The sequence below is a fragment of the Cotesia typhae genome, unplaced genomic scaffold, assembly GCF_013202065.1.
Source record: "Cotesia typhae breed Kobodo isofemale line unplaced genomic scaffold, CoteBio_Ctyphae contig_5, whole genome shotgun sequence".
Lineage (NCBI taxonomy): Eukaryota > Metazoa > Arthropoda > Insecta > Hymenoptera > Braconidae > Cotesia > Cotesia typhae.
In genome coordinates this window covers 6988741-7009545 of record NW_027423757.1, presented here as the reverse complement: position 1 = coordinate 7009545, position 20805 = coordinate 6988741, and the positions used below count along the sequence as shown (strand labels likewise).

The 20805-nt window shown below is 30.8% G+C and overlaps 1 protein-coding gene across 1 annotated transcript in view; it reads right to left on the bottom strand.

Moving 5' to 3' along the window:
- Nucleotides 1-9068, bottom strand: part of Rhogef3 (Rho guanine nucleotide exchange factor 3) — a 30617-nt gene extending 21549 nt beyond the window's left edge. Inside the window, exons 1-4 of the mRNA XM_074247913.1 lie at nucleotides 8740-9068; nucleotides 7832-8091; nucleotides 2313-2487; nucleotides 1281-1554 (exon numbers count right to left, since the gene is read on the bottom strand). Of these exons, the coding sequence (XP_074104014.1) occupies nucleotides 1281-1554; nucleotides 2313-2449 (411 nt within the window). The 5' untranslated portion in view covers nucleotides 2450-2487; nucleotides 7832-8091; nucleotides 8740-9068. The remainder of the gene's footprint in view (nucleotides 1-1280; nucleotides 1555-2312; nucleotides 2488-7831; nucleotides 8092-8739) is intronic.
- Nucleotides 9069-20805: the final 11737 nt, after the last annotated feature.

Here is a 20805-nt window from a genome sequence, read left to right as displayed (position 1 = left end):
AGTCAGAATTCCTTTGAATAGAAATCAACCACATATGTAAAAAAAATTTTTCAAATTACTTCATTTTTTAATGAAGATTACTCGAGTGAAACAAAGTATTAAAAAATTTTTTTTAACTTTTTTAATATTATTAAATTTGAAACCTGCACTTTCATTTAAATGACGTTTTAAAAGGTTTAATTTTTCTGAGATAAGATCAAATGTGATAAAGTTAAAAATATTTTTAATCTACGCAGAGAGTTGTCTTTTCTTTCGTATGATATGCTAATTACACAATTAAAAAATTCATAGTCACTGATATACATCTTTATATTAGAGCGATTCAAAAAACTGAACATTAAGTGGTTGCGTATCGTTCTTTTTACTTACTCTAAATAATAAGCCAGAAAATACTTTTGCTTCTTGTACTTTTTATTATTATAGTTACCGATATTTCATACAAAAATCAGCCGACACATTTTCTGTAGAAAATTAAATTAATTTACTCATTTAAGTAATCCGAGATCAAAGTTAAACTAATTATAAGTTTCATTTCCTTCTATTTCACTAAAAAAGTATAAATTTTGTAAAATCATCAATAAATGATAGAATATTGTCATGTTAATTTATAATATTTATAATATTTATAAAATTGCCTAATTAAATAATTTTCTTCAATCTATTAATTATGTTTTTAGTATGAGATGCTTTATTTATCTGAGATATTGCTCACTAAATATGTGAAAAGAATTGTAATAGGTCATCTTTTAATGCTAATATCAAAAGATGAAATTCAAATCACTGAAACATAATTTTTGGAACTATTTGAAACACAATATACTTTTTTGTGGTTTTTAAAGAACAACAATATAAATAACATGAATGGTAATCTATAAAAGAAAAATATCAACAAATATTGTATTACTTCTACAAGAGCTGAAGGATAAATTTTGTTCGTGTGTATAGTGATTTTTAAAGAAAAAAAGAAAGCGAATCCCAACAATGTTTATTTACACTGCCTCAATAGTTGTGCTTAAAGTTTTCAGTTTATTTTCTATTTGTGTTAGCAGTATTTACATTTTAGGAAAACACGGTTAAGACTTATATACGTAATATAGAATGTTAACTTAAAATCTACAAATATTAATAGACGAAAATTATTTTTTTTAGTACTAAAGATAAATCATTACCGAAAAAATCTGAAATCATAAGATACTAGCAATAATACATTTATTATGTGACAGATATTGTAATGGTTTTTTTTTTTTGCATAAAAAATTATAAAAAAAATATTGACTTACGTTAAAGGATTTATTTTTGGTTGTAAGTGCATCTTCAAATGATAATCCTCTCATGTACGGATGAGCAATCACTTCTACCAGTTTTGACTTAGCCGTTGAGGCATTATTAGATTCCCCTACATTTTTGGGCTTGTTCTTAAAGGATGAAGATCCACTGTGACTAGCTAAATTTGGATTGCTACCCTTACGGTCCGGGAAAACTAGATGTTCAATATTAGACGTATATCCTGGATCATTCCTTACGATATCTTGAAGCGTCGTCCGGGCATTAGTGCTATACGGGCAAATGAGTAGATTGGTAGAGTACCATAGTAGATTTACTTAAATCGAGCTGATAAAGAGCTAAGAATTTGATACATTGAAAGAATATCTCTATTAACATAAATGAACATCTCGATGGATACGGTATTTGAGGGAAAATAAATATTCCGTACAAAAAGTTACACAACGATTGTAAGTTATGTGAAGAAAAATTTTTCATAAAATTTAATTCATAGTTTCACTAAACTGGATTCTTTGAAGTAATTTATTTTTAAAGAAAAGTTATAATTCAAATATTTGAATTTATGAAAAATTGTAAGAGTAAGCACACGAAGAAACAGAAAATTAAATGCAAACATGTTTTAAATTGAAGTTTTGTTGCTCAATGTAGCGGTTATTATTGTTAGATTATATATAAACAGTAAAAAATTTTTTGTCATTGTGTAAATGTTAAAGTTTTTGAGTTAAATTTTTACATTTTAATGTGTTGATTTATTACAATCGTTTTTTTAATGTTACATTGACACAAAGCTGTGTTACTTTATCGTTACACACTGATTGTGTTGAATTAACACTAAGTTTGGGTAAAAAAGTCGTTAACATACTTTTTTGGGTTAAATTTGATGAAAAATTTTTTATTTGACAATTTAATTAATTTTTTTCATATATATATATATATATATATATATATATATATATATATATATATATATATATATATATATATATATATATATATATATATATATATATATTCAAGTAAGTATTTACCCTGAACTAAATCCATGGGACGATTTTTGGCCTCGTCGTTTGCCACTTCCATGCCCAGGTTTGATGTTGGTTGTTTCGGCAAGTTGAAGTAAACGATTACAGTGCTGCCGGAGCAGTGGATCTTCTCGCCGATTCATTTTACACCTTTTTTTTTCATTTCAGGAAGAAGACCATCCTGTAAAAAAATAATTAATGTACTGATCTTCGAGTAATGAATTTAATGTATTCACTTTTATTAAAATTGGATTTTTGGCAAAGGTTTTTACAACAAAATTAAAAATTTCGCTAAAATTTCGCGGCATTTTTTTTTCTAAATAGCTGTAATTGAAAAAAAAAAAAAAATCTTTCGTTCAAGACCTTGTAAATTATATCTCGAAGACCTGTCTAAAATTTCATCAAGATCGGTTGAGTAGTTCTCGAGAGATCTTGGGTGCTGTCTTTGAAAACATAGTTTTGAAAAAAACGCGTTTAAAGTTTTAAGTGACAATACAACAGCGCCTTGAGCGCGCAACTTTTTAAAACTGTATCTCCGAAACTATTATTCAGATCGATTTGAAACTTTAGGAAAATATTCTAGAGATGTTGTAGAATTTAATAAAACAAAAAAAAAACAATTTTTTGAAACCGTGAAACCTATGTGAACTCTTAAGCGCGAGCGTAGCTATGCTCTACTCTCGCCTAAAAATAAAAAAACTGCGTTTTGTCAGAGTTTTTTTCTTTAATTATTACATCAAATTAAATTCGTGGCAAGGAAGTCACATTTAATTGACTTTAATTAGAATGAAGCTAAATTTTAGCAACTTTAATTCATACGAAATTTAATTTCACTAGGTTTGAATTTCCGAGTTAAAATTGCTGGATTAATATGAAAAGTTCATTAGTAGTTAAACTCTCACATACTCAATAGGAAACTTCAGTAAGTTGAGTATGTAAGTGCTTCGTCAGAATTATATTCACAGTAAACGAGCAATAGAAGGTTAAAAACAATTTATTTTATTTTGTATAGAGATTTTGGAAAATTAAAAAATGTGATCTTGAGAAGCTTATGTTGGAATGAAAACAAAAATCTGAAAACGGATTAATCTGCTGTCTATCTTTTAAATTTACCACTATTTTTGCAAATATACCTTCTCGTAAGGGGGTTCTCGTAAGGGTTCAATAACATTTTTAGATGGTGATATCTTGTCTGGTAGTACTACAGATATCATAAGAGTCAAATATCGAATACGCAGTCCCTTTTGATTTACGAAATAGATTTATTTATTGATTTACCTATGTAACAAAGTATTCAAAATATTATTTCTTTTCGTACTTTTAAATATAAAATAAAATCTGTAATTTCTCGTAAGGATTAATGGTAAAGGTCAAAATGATTTTATATTAATATCTTTTTCTGGTTTTTTGCAGCTCTTAGAAAATTTAACTGTTTTATTATCTTAATATATAATGTACTAGTATGCCAAGTTTCATTGAATTCTGAATGGTTTTAAAAACGATTGACCATTACATCAAAGTTATTATGACAATCACTATTTTAATAATTTTTTGATACTGATTTTTTTAACAAATCTTTCGACTTTGACCCAGTTGGCAGCAGCCGACATAACTTTTTAAGCACAAAAAAGTAAAAAGCTTTTGAAAAATTGGAAATTTCTGAGCAAACACGTCTCTAAAAAATTTTAGACAAGAATATTGTTCAAATGTATTAAAATTTTTTTTTGAAACTTCAAATAATATTTTTTTTTTAAACTACTGTAATAAACTTCAGGAACTGCTACTTAAATTTTCTCAATATATGATTTCCTATAAAAAGTCTTTTTACTACGAAGTTTAGTGAGGTATTACATGAAAATAAGTTGTTTGCCCATAAAAAAAAAAGAATAAAAAAAAATTGTTTGGATAGTTTTTCCAAGAAGAATGGACATAATAATCTGTATTATATATATATATATATATATATATATATATATATATATATATATATATATATATATATATATATATATATATATATAATATGTAAAATTGAATAACTTTTTTCAACTGTATTTATCAAACCTATGTTTATTTATATAATTGAAAATTTTTCAATGTTTGTTATGCAAACATGAAGACCGAAATGAATCAAATAGAGGACAAAAAAAAACGTCGAGACGAAAACCACCCGCTTTTCTGTTCTGTCAGTGAGGAGGAAAAGAAAGGGATGACTGGTATTGGCTTCATTCAACGACAAGTAACACATCAATATCGAAAGTAGGGCGTTGTAAACAGTTTTTAAATTGTAATTGTAGGTACATACATTATTGACATAATAAATATATTATTTGAGTTTTAATTGCATATTTTTTATACAAAAATAATTCAATTCAAAATTTTCCTACCATTATTTAATATTCATACGTCACACATTTTTCCCTTTAGCGTCTCAGTGAATTAATTGAAGCATTCAAAAGTTATAGACTCTGTTTGTAACTTTATATTTAGTCATGCTAAAAGTTTTCAAATTTTATAGATAATTGATTACCGGACAAAAAAAATCCTAAAAGCGAGTAAAATAGTTACAAGCTTTGATGGTAGATTTAATTTAATTCATGCTTCTGTGTAAGCTAAAACAAATAATCAAATCATTGTCTAAAGTTTAGTAACAATTTAAAAGATTTTAAAAAATTCGAAATATATATATATATTTTCAATATTTGAAGTAGCTACAACTAATTCAACTCAGTTATAACTTTGTGCGTAAAAAAAAAAAAATATTTATGGATTTAACGTTCATGAATTTTTATATTTCTCTCTTTTCTGAGCTTTGTTCAGTTTAAATGAATTTATCTAATGTGTAGACTTTTCGTCTTTTTCAACTGAAACGATAAATTTTAGTATTCGCAGTAGAACATGGAAAAAAGAACAGTTGAATAATTATAGTTTATAGTGAAAATTTGAATATTTAGGTGTCTCTAGTAAAAAAAGTGGAAAAATTATATTTTATAAAAAAAATTTTTTAAAACTCTGTAAGAGTGTATATTTGAAACTTTAAAAATCAATATTTAAAGTTTTATTTTATCAAATTATTTGAATTTGCAACTTTTCAATTTGAAAATATAGGTCTTATCTAGATCATTGAAATTCCATTTTAAAACCGTAATTTTTCTATTTTTGTGCTAGGAGCACCTAACTATTAAAATGTACAAGTATATAAAATAGACGATAAAACTTCAACTGTTTATTTTTTTTTGTTTTTCTTTCATGAATACTCATAACCATATGAATTAAATGTCGGCATCCAGGCGGAGAAAAACATTATTCAAAATGTAGACCGGAATATAATTTGGTTTATTATAATTTAAATTATATTTATTAAGAAGTAGTATGTGTAAAATTTCTTGTGAACGCATTTGGAAATTTTATTTAAATGAAATTTCATTTTTTTAACTTTCATTTTAAAGTTTTGAATAGTTTCCTTATTGTCCAGCGATAAAATACACCCACACTGAGAAAAAAAAATACACTATTGAGAAAATTTTCTCGATATAAGAACTTACTTTTCTAATAATTATTGAAAATATATTTTCATAATAAAGGTAGATTGATTATTCTTTTATCCCAAAATTTATAAATTTAAATGGTTCATTTCAATGAATTCCTTAGCCAAAAAATTCTGTTCCAGACAATAATTTTTCGTTCTCTCAGTTTGCATAGTAAAATTTAAACGAAAATTTTCACGGTGTATAAATGGTTTGAATAATACAAATATTTTAAACTATTTCCGTTGGAGGCACCGATTTGAGCCTTATCATTATTATTATTATTATTATTAAATATAGAGCATCACAAATATAATCAGTAAAATAAATGGTATTTGAAGCCGATTGAAAGAATCTATCTGAAATGGTGAGGTATATTGAAATTGATTTATCATCATAAGAGTTTCAAACTATATCCTCTAAAGTGTACATTGAAGTGATGACTGGAAACTAAGTTTAATTGATTAAAAATTGAATGCTTTCTTTTCGATGTATTAGATGGATTTTATCGCAATATCTTGCGTTACGTCATTAAGATTGTACTTAAAACTTTAATTGGGTTCGAAATTTGATTAAGTTTGAAAATGTTTTAATAATTGAAAATCATTTAATAATTTTGGAAACTGAAAATAACATTTTGAAATTTTATTTTCGTTATGCAAGATGTCATAGTTTACCTAATTGTTAAAAATTGTTTAAATACTTTTTCATCGATCTACGAAAAATTTACAAGTTTCAGACATAGAACTCTTTCAAATATATTCCAAGTGGCACAAATTTTTTTTTGTTAATGTTTTGTTGAATTTAAGTTAACAATCATAAATTTTTTAACTTCTTGTTGAGTGAAATCTACCAAAAACTCAATATTTTTTTGTGAAGCTTGGGAAGGAATCTTACATTTAAAAAACTTTTTCCTTTAGAGTTTCATTGAGAAAATTCCGCAGCTATAAACCGTGATAAAGGATACTTGAAAGTATTTTTTTCCTTCGTCCCATGTATTGTAGAACATATCAGCTCAAATAAATTTGAATAAATTTCATCATTATTTTACTATTTAAGAGGGATACATTACTAGCCAAAATAGCTTTGGTTGTTTCTAAATAATTGTTTAAAGGGACTGGTAGTCCTGGATTAATAATCTAAGCTTCCAAAAAAATTAATAAAATTAAAAAGATTAATCGAAAAAATCAAATTAAAATGTATAGAAAATAATTTTAAATGATTTTCAATTTTTTAATTTTTTAGCATGCAATAAAATACCAGAAACGTTAGATTGTAGTATTTTTGATAATTGAAAAATTTTTACGGTCATTCTATGCTGGGTACATTTTTAACCTGTAAAATATACCTATTTTTTTATCCTGATGATCTTGGCAAGGGCACTAGGATTAAGTTATCAAATAATCGTATTGTCATTGGTCTTTGAGGCGTATGCAAATTTTCAAATGAATCATTCTTTGTTAAATCGGTAAAAATTACGTCGAAAGATACTGTTATATAAATAGATAGATACAGGTCAAGCTGATAATAGCAATAAAAAAAAACGTGTCAAAAAAATTAATTACATTCCCAAATAAAGAATCATTTTTTACCTATACCGGTGAATTATTAATATCAACTATGATTTTTTACTCTACATTTTGTATCAAATTTAATAATAAAAAACATATCTAGCAAATTAAACGATATGATAAAATTACTTGTCATAAAATCAGTATCAGAAAGTACAAAAATGTATTCACATATATAATAAGTAATTTGCCAAGATTCTCTTACAATCTCCTTAACTTTTATTATTCAAGAAGAACAATAACTAAATTTAAAATTTTATAATTTTTTTCTACGTAAAGCTTGAAGAAAGTTAACTTGTCACTGAATGGTGAAATATTAAATTACATTTACAATATTTCAAAGATTGAAAGTTCAGAGAATGTTTTATATTATATTCTTCAAAATAAATATTAATATGTAAAATAAAAAAATTACATAATTCTTTACCTTAGTAAACCCAATGCGGATCCGATGGTCCAACAGCTGAACGTTCATGTTCTTAAAAGTAACCGCTGTGTTTTTGAAATGATCGAGGCTTTTATCACCCTGTTTAAGTATCGTTAAGTTTCTTCAATATTTTTTGTCCCTTGAGGTCATTCGAACAATTCAAACCTTTAGCAATAAAATTTCGTAAATGCTCCAGGGGTTAGTCAACAATTTTTCTTCGCTCTCAGCTTTTCTGTCGTGTTCACAATGTTCCGTTGAATCTTTTAAAATTGAAATAAAAAACGATTAATAAAATTATTTTTTTTTTTCTGGTTATAAAATTAAATTTCAACTTGATATTGTATAAAGAAAATATATATTCTTTTTACAAAGAAAAAAGTCTATAATATTGATTATTGATTATTCGAATATTGATAAAATTTTCAATAACTAATTCGTGGATTTTTTATACAAAGTTTTTTTTATGGTTGGTGAAAATAAAGAATAATTAATTTTAAATTAATATTAAACATAAAAGATACGTAATCAAACAATGTGAACAGAGAAGCAACACGATAGAGAAAGGTCGTCGAACCATCAGAGGAGAGGGTCTGGGATTGTGGCGGCGAGTTCCTATATGATTTCCTCGTGCGCGAAAAATTTTCGATCGATTTATCTCCATACCTTTGTAAATTCTTACAACAATGATTTTTTTTATGTTAACTCTCAAATGATCAAATTTTTTCAATCTCTATTGAAAGTATTCTAATTCAATTCAACTACACGAGTCATTGAGTGTAAACAGAAAAAATTCTGTATTCTCAATTCGAAAATGTTGAAATTTTTTTTTAATAATGAGTGAATAAATCTAAAAATAACAAAAATTTCCTTTACAAAGATTGTGTTGAAATAACAAGCTAACAAGTCACCTTGTTGGAAGATGAAATGCCCAAAATAATGAAAAATCTCTTCTTGAAGCTTCCAACAATTATCACAGTAAAACATATTAGTTGCAAAAGTTGTTTAATTAACTAGTGTTTCACATAGCCAAGATAAATTATTTTTAATAAAATTTTTGCTCATAAAAAATTTTTCTCAACCAAAAGCCAAATAGTCAGCAGTTACATTTTTTGACAACTATACATTATATATTGAAAAATAATACGCGACAAAAATTGAGGAAGCACGTCAACATTAATTTACGAATTAATGGAACATCATATCGTTTTTTAGCATTGCAGCATTGCATCGAACTCCAAATTGCCCATAGCGTCGTCTGCTGGGTTTTGATGAGCTGCACACCACGTGGTACGACGGCAATAATAAAAAATGAATATTATCGGAGTATGATGAAAATATAATTTCCGAATTATTGGAAAAATAACGTTAAAATATGTGCTTAAAAAGTTTTAATTGATAATAGCAAAAAATTTAATAATAATAGTTTTGACAACGGTCGCGTATCCTTTAGCCCGCCGGTTCGACGATGACTGCGTCGTTTGCGCTGTCTCGCGTTCCTCGCCGGCCCGTCTATCGATTTTTCCGCGCAGCCTCCACAATTCTGAGGAAGAATAAAATCGACGGAGAGAGAAAAGTTAAGTCCTCCGGCTTTCTTCGTCTGCTCGTTCTTGTTCATCCAAATCCTGTCGAGTGAGTTCTTGCACCTATGGACTCGTGTAGAGCTTGCGTAAATTGGCATAAACAATGTCAACATAATAAATATATTATCCATATATATGACTATTAACTATTCAATTTAAATTAATTTTGTCCCACATCTCCAAATATTTACCTACCAAAAGCCAATATTTGTTTTTAAAATAAATTGATTTTTTTTATTAACAACTTTGACGATTTATTTACAGATATTTGTTTTATTACGAGGTCTGTTAACAGTTAAATCTACTCAGTATTTAAATTTAATAACGCCCATACTGGAGGGAAAAATTAATTTCATTTTTTCGTCTCTTAGCTTTATTTTAATGATGTTTTCTCTGACCTAATAATTAAATTTTTATAAATTGAGTTTATTTTTATGTTGGTAAGTCTATTACTCTATTTTAAGCCATAAAAGATTTAAAAGCTTAAAAAAAATAAACAGTCAAATAATTTTCCTTAATATATTATTTATCAGACATTTATAGAAAATTATATAAAAATACATTTGATAAGAAAATAAATAATGCAACTGTTTTTTTTTTTTTTTTTTTTTTTTTTTTTTTTTTTATCGTAGTAACCTTTTTCTTGTTAATCTCGCGAAAATTTTGACCCTTTATATCTCTTGAATATACTGAAGATTGATGGAAAGCTTGTAAAAAAATAACATTTTTCTACAAACCCCAAATTCTAAGTCTGCGGCTGATTTTGTGGAATGAACATTACGTATAAGTTTTCTACTTCCGTTCACCCGGCAGTAGTCAGTTCAGTTTTTAGTCAGACTTTACGAAAGTGATTGACTAAACCACTTTAGAGCGATGCATGATTTTTTTCTAGGAAAATAATCAAGTTTAAATTTAGTCGTTTAAGATTTATCTATTTTACATTTTATTTAAAATATTTTAAACATACAAAACAATTATTTGCATATGGGTTTGGTAATGATTAATTAACAGATAATAATAATTCCAAAACTTTAGTTACATAAGTTTAATTGCATGCATAAGTTTCTAAATGAGTAAATAACAATAATCATGATATGAACTATGACATATGAAATTCATGATATGAAATATGACATTTTGAAATAGAGTTCATTGTTAGCTTATTTAATTCATCTTTCAACATTCAAAAAGCGACAAGTATTTTACAAGAAGTGTCAGGTAAAAATTTCATTGTCGGATATTAAATTTAAGAACCGAAATTGAAATCGCTATACACTATTGAAAAGAATTTTAACCCATATTTTGGATATTCACAGAATGAAAGTAACGTAAAGTACAATTATTTATTTTGTATTATAAAATTAACAAATTTTACCCTCGGTATTTTTTTCTTAAACAGACATTTTATACTTTAATATTTATCGATGTGCGATGATAAAATATGCGAATAAATTTTACAAATATTCCAGTCATTCTATCTTTCATCATAAAAACATATTACAATATCCTTTCGTAGGATGTTATTGATCATGCTAAATAGAAAAAGCTTTTGGTACCATAGAAGTTTTTAACAATTGACTCTTTAAGCTTTTATGAGAGACGAAAATTAAAAGTTAAAACTTTGAAGAAAGTCGATAAAAAATTTTACATCGGTAATCAAAAGTAAAAAGTACTAAATGACATATTCATAAAACGTAAGGGTGTATAAAGCAAAATTTACGGGTTGATTTTTAAATTATTATAATCTTGGACTGAAAATATTATAAATATATTCAATTTTATTTAGAAATTTTTTATTATATCCAAAGTAAATACTTTCAATTTTAAATTTAATGAGTGTAAACATTGATCTATGTTATGATGTACCTCACTTTACTGATATGGCATTACAAATGCTATAAGAGTGTAGAAAATATTTTGTATTCTATGAAAGTTAAAATAAATTAATCTAAGTTTCATATTACTCCCTTATTTGTGTTCTCAATTTGAGCCATGCAAAATTTGACGTTTGAAAACAACTTGGTTGCAAACATAAAATTACGAAGTTAACTAATTTCACTAGTTGTCTGCTTTTATCTACTGCCATTAACAACTTTGTTAAAAGTTATATTTATAATATCGAACGCACATGGATTAATGATATATCTCTGCTGCTTACTCGAAAGGGCGATGGTATCTTGATAAAAGATAAGGCGAGTGATGTTGTAATTAACTGAGACGCAAAATCTAGGCACTGTGACATGTTTATCTGAACTTCTCGAAAGCAACTCTGCTTAAAACCTACCGGAAATGTTGTTCCGACATTATATCGTACGTTGATATTTTTATTGACATATTAAATATAGTTATAAGTATTTTTGAAATTATTATTCAAGTAATACAGAAGTGATAAATTATATTTTGATAAAACTTAAAATTTTTGTGTTTTTTTGTTGTCAATTGAAAATAATTCAAATTATATATCTACCTATAAAGTCCAAAAAAAAATTTTTAGTTTAGAGAAAAATTTTTATTTGCATTTCTACACGGAAAGAAAATTATGGGAACTTTTCCTATACCATTATGGGAATGGTTCCCATAATGCTATAGGAATAATTCCTATACTATTATAGGAACTATTCCTCTATCATTATAGGAAATAATCCCATAATATTATGGGAACTATTCCTATAACACCATAGGAACTTTTCCTATACCATTATGGGAATGGTTCCCATAATGCTATAGGAATGATTCCTATACTATTATAGGAATCATTCCTATACTATTATAGGAATGGTTTCTATAATTTATGGGAATAGTTCCTATATCATTATGGGAACTATTCCCATAATGGTATAGGAAAAATTCCTAGAATATTATAGGAAGAAACATTTCTTTTTAATTTCTCTCATTTTCTTATGCACACAAATTATTGAATGTCTATTATTATTATTATTATTATTTGTTATTAATTGCTCAGGGGGGTTTTCCCCGGAGTCCGACTCTCCGAGGGCCCAGCCTGAGCGCCATCCATTACTGCTGCACCACTCCGCACAACAAGGCGGTTAGTGAGTGCAGCAGGCCAAGTTCATTTGCCTAAGTAGACGCAGGGATCCCAAAATGACAGCCTTTTGCATCCGCACTGCTAGAGACACGGCTGCTGAACTGCAAGCCGGTATCTTCGCAAGTGAAGACACAAAAGACTGTTTCATCCCTCCAAGGACGCCGACAACCAATTATTATTATTATTATTATTTGTTATTAATTGCTCAGGGGGTTTTCCCGGAGTCCGACTCTCCGAGGGCCCAGCCTGAGCGCCATCCATTACTGCTGCACCACTCCACACAACAAGGCGGTTAGTGAGTGCAGCAGGCCAAATTCATTTGCCTAAGTAGACGCAGGGATCCCAAAATGACAGCCTTTTGCATCCGCACTGCTAGAGACACGGCTGCTGAACTGCAAGCCGGTATCTTCGCAAGTGAAGACACAAAAGACTGTTTCATCCCTCCAAGGACGCCGACAACCAAAACGACGAGCTTGACACGGTAACCTGGGTACAGTTTGCCAATTTCAAACAGGAGATCCTGATATATCTGGTGTTTGTGCTCTTCTTTGGCCGAGATATTGTATTCGGCTGGGGCCGAAAACTCAATGACATAAATGTCACGAGTAGCCTTGTCAAAGAGCACAATATCAGGTTTGTTGTGGTCAATCCGCCGGGTTGTTGCGAATGGTATGTTCCAATAAATTTTGGAACTGTCATTCTCAACAACCTGCGGAATATCTCCTGGCAGATAAGGCAACACTGGTGTCTCATCGATACCGCAGCTATATCTGAGATGATAATAGAGTACTCGCAGGGCAGCATTGTGACGCTGTATGTAGGCACCTCTTGCCAGCACAGGACATGCCGACAAAAGGTGCATCAGCGTCTCCGGATGTTGTTTACACGTCCGACAGGACGTGTCCGGAAGCTGCGCCTGGAGCACCTTGCTACGGTATTCGAGAGTGTTGATAACACCATCTTGGCAGGCAAATATAAACCCTTCGGTCTCGGACATCAGGCCAGCTGACTTCAAGAAGGAGAATGTCAGCTGGGTGGACAAGCCATGGTCACGGACGTGTTTGAAATACACGCTGTGCATGGACTTGTCCATGTGTTCACCGAGGAGTTTTTTTCCTCGGCTATCCTGACGACGCTCTTGAACTCCTTTTTCGGGAGTTCAATGAGAGCGTTTATTTCTCCGAGACCTAAGGTATTTGCCGCGTAGATTGCTGCCTTATACAAGAACGACCCCTTCCGCGCATTTTCATGACTATGAACAAATTGCATCAGGAAGTCGTCCTCGTCTGCTGTGAAATTGGCAACCTCGTATGTTAAACCCAGAACCAAACGATCGTGAAGCCGCTCCAAGCTCTGCAATCCTCTCCCTCCGATGTTCCGGGAGAGGTACATCCTGGCGACTGATGAATTAGGGTGCATGCTCTGATTCATATTGATGACTTTACGGGTTTTGATGTCGAGATCTTTCAACTCATTTCGAGGCCATTTCAGGATCCCAAAAGAGTAAAGTAGGACCGGGACAGCGAGCATGTTAGTAGCTGAGACTTTGTTCTTGCCGGAAAGTTCTGATGACCAGATCTTCCGGAGTCTCCTAACATACTCACTGCGAAGAGTTGTTCGGACTTCAGAGACGGCATGCATTTGCCGCTCTTCAATCCCTAGATATCTGTACAACTCTCCGGCGTCTAATTCTCTTAAGACGCTCCCATCCACTAATTCGACATCTCCACCCGTATCAGAGCACTTACCCTTCGCCAGGTGTACGACCGCACACTTGTCCAACCCAAAAGACATTCCGACATCTCGTGTGTACTCTGCTACGATGTTGATGGCCGTTTGTAGATGATCTTTGTTGGCACTGTATATCTTTAGATCATCCATAAACAGTTGGTGAGTGATCGAGTATACTCGATCACTCGGTAGCCCCGCAGAGTACCCACGAGTTTGTCGGAGGGCAACAGATATTGGCAGCAGTGAGATGCAAAACAACAGAGGGCTCAGAGAATCTCCCTGAAAGACGCCTCTCTTGTACTGAACAGTTCCGGTTACGTGCAATGCATTTCCACTTCCTATGTGAAAACGCGTTCGCCAGAGCTGCATCGTACGTTGTATGCATCCCACTGTTTGGCGATTGATTCCGAGGCATTTGAGCAGATAGAGAATCAACTCATGTGAAGTTGAGTCAAATGCCTTACGGTAGTCAATCCAGGCCATAGACAGGTTGCGTTGGTAGTAGATTGCGTCTTGAATGACGCATCTATCTACCAACAAGTTGATCTTGCAACCTGACACGCCCTGTTTACTGCCACGTTGTTCGTATATCTGTTGCCACACAGGCTCTATCTCCTGCAAGATACGGTTATTTAAGATTTTTGTAAAAATCTTGTAAACCGCATTCAAGCAAGTGATAGGCCTGTAGTTCTTTGGGTCGGTCAAGTCATCCTTTTTAGGGATGAGTACGGTTCGCCCTTCTACCAGCCAGTCTGGAATTGGTTCGTCGCCCTGAATGTATGATGTAAAAATCCGGGCCAGATGAGCATGTGTAGAAGAAAATTTCTTCCACCAGAAGATGTTTATGCCATCTGGACCCGGGGCAGCCCAGTTCTTGCTGCCATTCAGGGCTTTACGAACCTCTTCCACACTGACTGCAGGGCTCTCTTCGGCGATATCCTGCCGTCGGTGTTCTCGACAGAATGCCTCGAAGTCGTGCAGAGCTGGAGTATCCGGGTTGACGTTTGGTTGATCTCCGTACAATTCACTCCAAAAGGCTTCCACTCGCTCAGATGATGGATAATTCTCGGGAACAGCGGTCTTAGGTGACAGAAAGCGTGAAGGGTTGGATCGAAACAAAGAGTTGTCGATCAACCGCTTCAGCCTTTTCTCTAGTGACTTTTTGGAAGCCACCAGAGCCCGCAACCTGTTAAGAGACTCTTCTTTGATGACAAGAAGAGTACTCTTGTTCAGTGTGTGATGTCGCCTTCGAAGTTCTGCCGCCAGGCGACGAACTTTGGCGTGTACGGTCTTTGAGTACTAACATACTCTATCACACACTGAATGCGGGAGACTTGTTTCCGAGAAATGTCAATTTTGTGTCCAAGTTGAGCGATGCGCAGCTTCAACTTCGCCTCGAAAGAGAGAGAATGTCTTCTCTCTATCGGCAGAAGCGAAGCCGCGGCACCGTAGACAACTTGGTTGACAGTGAGCAGAGTGGAGTCCTCTTGAAGCTGTGTGGGGAGATCTTCGTTCACCGTGTCGAGCTGTTGTTTTGAGTGAGTCATCTTTTTGGAGATGCTCACTTGTCGACCTGTAAAGAGGTTGTCGTTGTCCTCGGAGAAACGGTGCCGTTCTTGGTGTAGCGGTGCTGGAAATGAAGGCCGATTAGACTGCCTTCTATTTGGCAGCAGCGATCGTCGATTATGCCGAAGGTATGAGGCGTAATTACGCAGGTGTTTGGGCGTAAAATGTCTGTGCTCCGGATGCATGCCACACCAAAGTGTGTGCATCCGGGCCATATACCCTGATACCTCCGGCTCGCTGTTCTGCCAGCACACCAAGAGATCGGCGCGAAGCTCCTCCGTCCACTTAAACTTAATCCTATAAGCGCCGGGGTCGTCATAAGTCATCGGGTCCGGTGTGCTCCTCCCACCTGATGACTGGTCCTCATCCGAAGAGGACCGGTTGTGGGGAGCACTTCTGAGATTATACTGTTTTGGAACTCAGATATTACGGTGCAACGGGTAGTTGGCCCGTTGCTCCGGTTACGTTGTTAGCCTACAGACCAGATGTTGCGGTCTGCGTTTCCCGCGGTGCGCCACTAGGAGGCCACGTAACAAGCACCGCTTATTATTATTATTATTATTATTATTATTATTATTATTATTATTATTATTATTATTATTATTATTATTATTATTATTATTAACATTTTCGTAAATATAAGCTCATTCTAATTTTATACTCAACGAGACCTTTCATTTGAGTACCCACATAAATTTTTTTATATATCTTATATATATAATATTTATGAAATATATAAAATATATGAAAAATGCAAGTGAGTACTGAAATGAAAGGTCTCGATGAGTGTAACATCGGGATGAGCTAATATCTTTAAAAATGTCAATAGTTCACAAGATACAAGGTCATTTCTTAATTATTGAAATTTTTAAAGATATAAGCCCATTCCTACGTTACCCTCATCAAGAGTTTTCATTTGAGTACCCACAAGCATTTTCATATATTCATATACATAATATATATAAATGTATGAAAAATTAATGTGGGTACTCAAAATAAAGGTCTCGATGAGTATAAAGTCATAATGGACTTATATTTACAAAAATGTTACAAATTAACGAATGATAATGTATTTTGTTAACTAATGATGTTTTTAACGATATAAGCTCATTCCCCTATATATATATATATATATATATATATATATATATATATATATATATATATATATATATATATATATATATATTAGGTGGGTCAAAAAAATCGAATAATTTATTTTTGATTTTATACTCTGAAAAATAGGTTCGTAGACACCTAAAAAGAATTCTCTCCAAGTATAAGCTCTTAATTATAACGGGAAGGTCCTCCGCTTTGCGGGTTTCTATTTTTTTCGAATAATCAGATAAAAAAATTTATATCTCGCTTCCAACTGCTTGGAAAAATATTCCGTGGCATAGATTTTGTGAGAAATTGAATGCTTTACAAAAAAGGTCTCTTATGACTTTTTCAAAAACTCAACCGATTAAAAGATATTCATAGTTGAAGTTTGGCTATTTTAATATAGTAATGGTTCCTATATCATTATGGGAATATTTCCCATAATATTATGGAAATAGTTCCTATATGATTATGGGATCTATTCTCTTAATGGTATAGGAAAAATTCCTAGAATATCACAGGAAAAAACATTTCTCTTAAATTTCTTTCATTTTCTGATGCACACAAATTATTATATGTTTATTATTATTATTTTTTTTTTTTTTTTATTTTTATTACTAGCAGACCCGACAGACGTTGTCCTGGACTCACGTCTTAAATTTAGAAATTTTAGGAATGAGCTCGTATAGTTAAAAACATCATTAGTTAACAATATGCAATGGGCATTCCTCAATAATTAACATTTTCGTAAATATAAGCTCATTCTAATTTTATACTCATCGAGACCTTTCGTTTTAGTACCCACATAAATTTTTTTATATATCTTATATATATATATATAATATTTATGAAACATATTAAATATATGAAAAATGCAAGTGGGTATTCAAATGAAAGGTCTCGATGAGTGTAACATCGGGATGAGCTTATATCTTTAAAAACGTCAATAATTAAGAAATTACATTGTATCTGGTCAACTAATGATATTTTTAAAGATATAAGCTCATCTCGACATTACACTCATCGAGAGCTTTCATTTGAGTACCCACATCAATTTTTCATATATTTTATATATATATATATATATATATATATATATATATATATATATATATATATATATATATATATATATATATATATATATATATATATATTAGGTGGGTCAAAAAATCGAATAATTTATTTTTGACTTTATACTCTGAAAAATAGGTTCGTAGACACCTAAAAAGAATTCTCTTCAAGTATAAGCTCTTAATTATAACGGGAAGGTCCTCCGCTTTGCGGGTTTCTATTTTTTCGAATAATCAGATAAAAAAATTTATATCTCGCTTCCAACTGCTTGGAAAAATATTCCGTGGCATAGATTTTGTGAGAAATTGAATGCTTTACAAAAAGGTCTCTTATGACTTTTTCAAAAACTCAACCGATTAAAAGATATTCATAGTTGAAGTTTGGCTATTTTAAGGAAAATATTCGTTTTTATTATGAATTTTATAAGTCGATGAAAAAAATTATTTCGGATTGCGGAACTCATGATTTTGTAGGAAATTTACTGCTCTACAAAAATGGTCTCTTATGATTTTTTGATTAAGTGAAGCCGTTACGAGATATTCATCGTCAAACATTAACGAATATCAATATTTCCAGTTTTTGATCAATAATTCGATAAATTTTAATTTAAACTATGAGTTTCAGGAAAATTTACATAAATTTGAGTTTCGATCGATAAAGAAATGTTATAATAAGTTAGATAAAGAATTATTGGAATTATCATTGATTTTCTTGGAGAAATGCCTCAAGAAAAGATTTCTTTCAAACGTCCTGGTACTGTTCATCATGCTAGATGGATGGCTAAGGCCATTTATAGTTTGAAAATGTATCTATTCAGAGATGAATTCAAACTCTCTCAGAAAGAATTGCATGGTCTTCGTCATTTCTGTATTTTTATAGTCACATTGTATTTAAAAGCTTGGTTTTCATCAACTTCTGCAACAACTGCTGCTTATCATGACTTGCAGTTTATGAAAAATTTATTGGAGTACAAACATATCAATCCTTTGATTTCTTCAGCTACGTGTGAAAAAATGATTTCGCACTTATGGTATTTGAGCGATGAACTTGCCATTTTATCACTGTTTGACGATGGCGTTCCATTAGAAGGAAAAAAAAGTATTGTTGAAGCTGTTAATACTCGTGAAGGTACAGATTCTAAAGCTAAAAGATTTGTAATTGCTAAAAAGATTTGAATTCATTGGCGCAGAGAACTCTGAGTGACTTTGTGTCTAAAAAGTCATTAAATCTTTTCAAAATCTTCGATCTACCGTATGACTTTCTTGATGTCGATGTTGAATTATGGCCTACTAATGAGAGTTATCTCGAAAATAAAGAATACTTTCAACAACTAAAAGTTGTCAATGATTCAGCAGAGCGAGCTGTTGCATTAGTCAGTGAATATAATCAATGCTTGACAAAAATGAAGAACAATTCCAGTACTTATTGCAAGTTGTCAAAGAACATCAAAAACATTCCCAAATTGTAATAAAAGAAATTATTTATAGTAATAGCGTACTGTTATGTTAAAAATATAGACAATTATATTGCAATTGATAATTCAATAAAAAATTTATCTATAAAAAAGTTAAATACTGGTTGTTTCTCACTTGATTCAATACTTTTCATATTAAATTTGACAAAGAAATATGTCATTCACTTCAAATTAAACTAATCATTGGCTATATGTCGAAAAAATGCTCTAATTTCTTGTTTTAATGCAATCAAACAAGCTCAAGACTGAAAACAATATTAAAAAAATTGTTTATAACATTTCTTTATCGATCGAAACTCAAATTTATGTAAATTTTCCTGAAACTCATAGTTTAAATTAAAATTTATCGAATTATTGATCAAAAACTGGAAATATTGATATTCGTTAATGTTTGACGATGAATATCTCGTAACGGCTTCACTTAATCAAAAAATCATAAGAGACCATTTTTGTAGAGCAGTAAATTTCCTACAAAATCATGAGTTCCGCAATCCGAAATAATTTTTTTCATCGACTTATAAAATTCATAATAAAAACGAATATTTTCCTTAAAATAGCCAAACTTCAACTATGAATATCTTTTAATCGGTTGAGTTTTTGAAAAAGTCATAAGAGACCTTTTTGTAAAGCATTCAATTTCTCACAAAATCTATGCCACGGAATATTTTTCCAAGCAGTTGGAAGCGAGATATAAATTTTTTTATCTGATTATTCGAAAAAAATAGAAACCCGCAAAGCGGAGGACCTTCCCGTTATAATTAAGAGCTTATACTTGGAGAGAATTCTTTTTAGGTGTCTACGAACCTATTTTTCAGAGTATAAAGTCAAAAATAAATTATTCGATTTTTTTGACCCACCCTAGTGTACATGTATCATACAAATATACGTTGATTCCCGAAAAAAAATTTTTTTTATACGCCCTTATGGCTCCTGGGACCCACCTCGGATGTCATAAGGGCGTATAAAATTTTTTTTTTTGGGAATTAACTTATTTTTATCTGAAACGTCGAGAAATACAAAAAAAAAATTTTCTTCAAACTAAAAACTTTTTTGGACTTAAAAAAAAAAAAACAGAATTTTTACTATACGCTCTTATGGTTCCCTTATGGCATCTGTAACGCGATATATCACTAAAAAACAAGTGTTTAATTCTCGTTGAAAAGTGTAGTTGCAATTTTTTAAATTAACACCTATAAATCGTGTAAAAAATATTACTAAAAAGTTTTATGTATGCAAGTTACACCGCAGTCAATCACAGCGAGCTTTATTGTATTTTAATATACTACTATAACATAATCAATAGAAAAATAGAACAAATAATAACAAATTAGTAATTGTATGATAATTTGCAATCTTTTGTTGCATAATAAAGCAATAAAGTGTTAATATACTGAAAACTCTT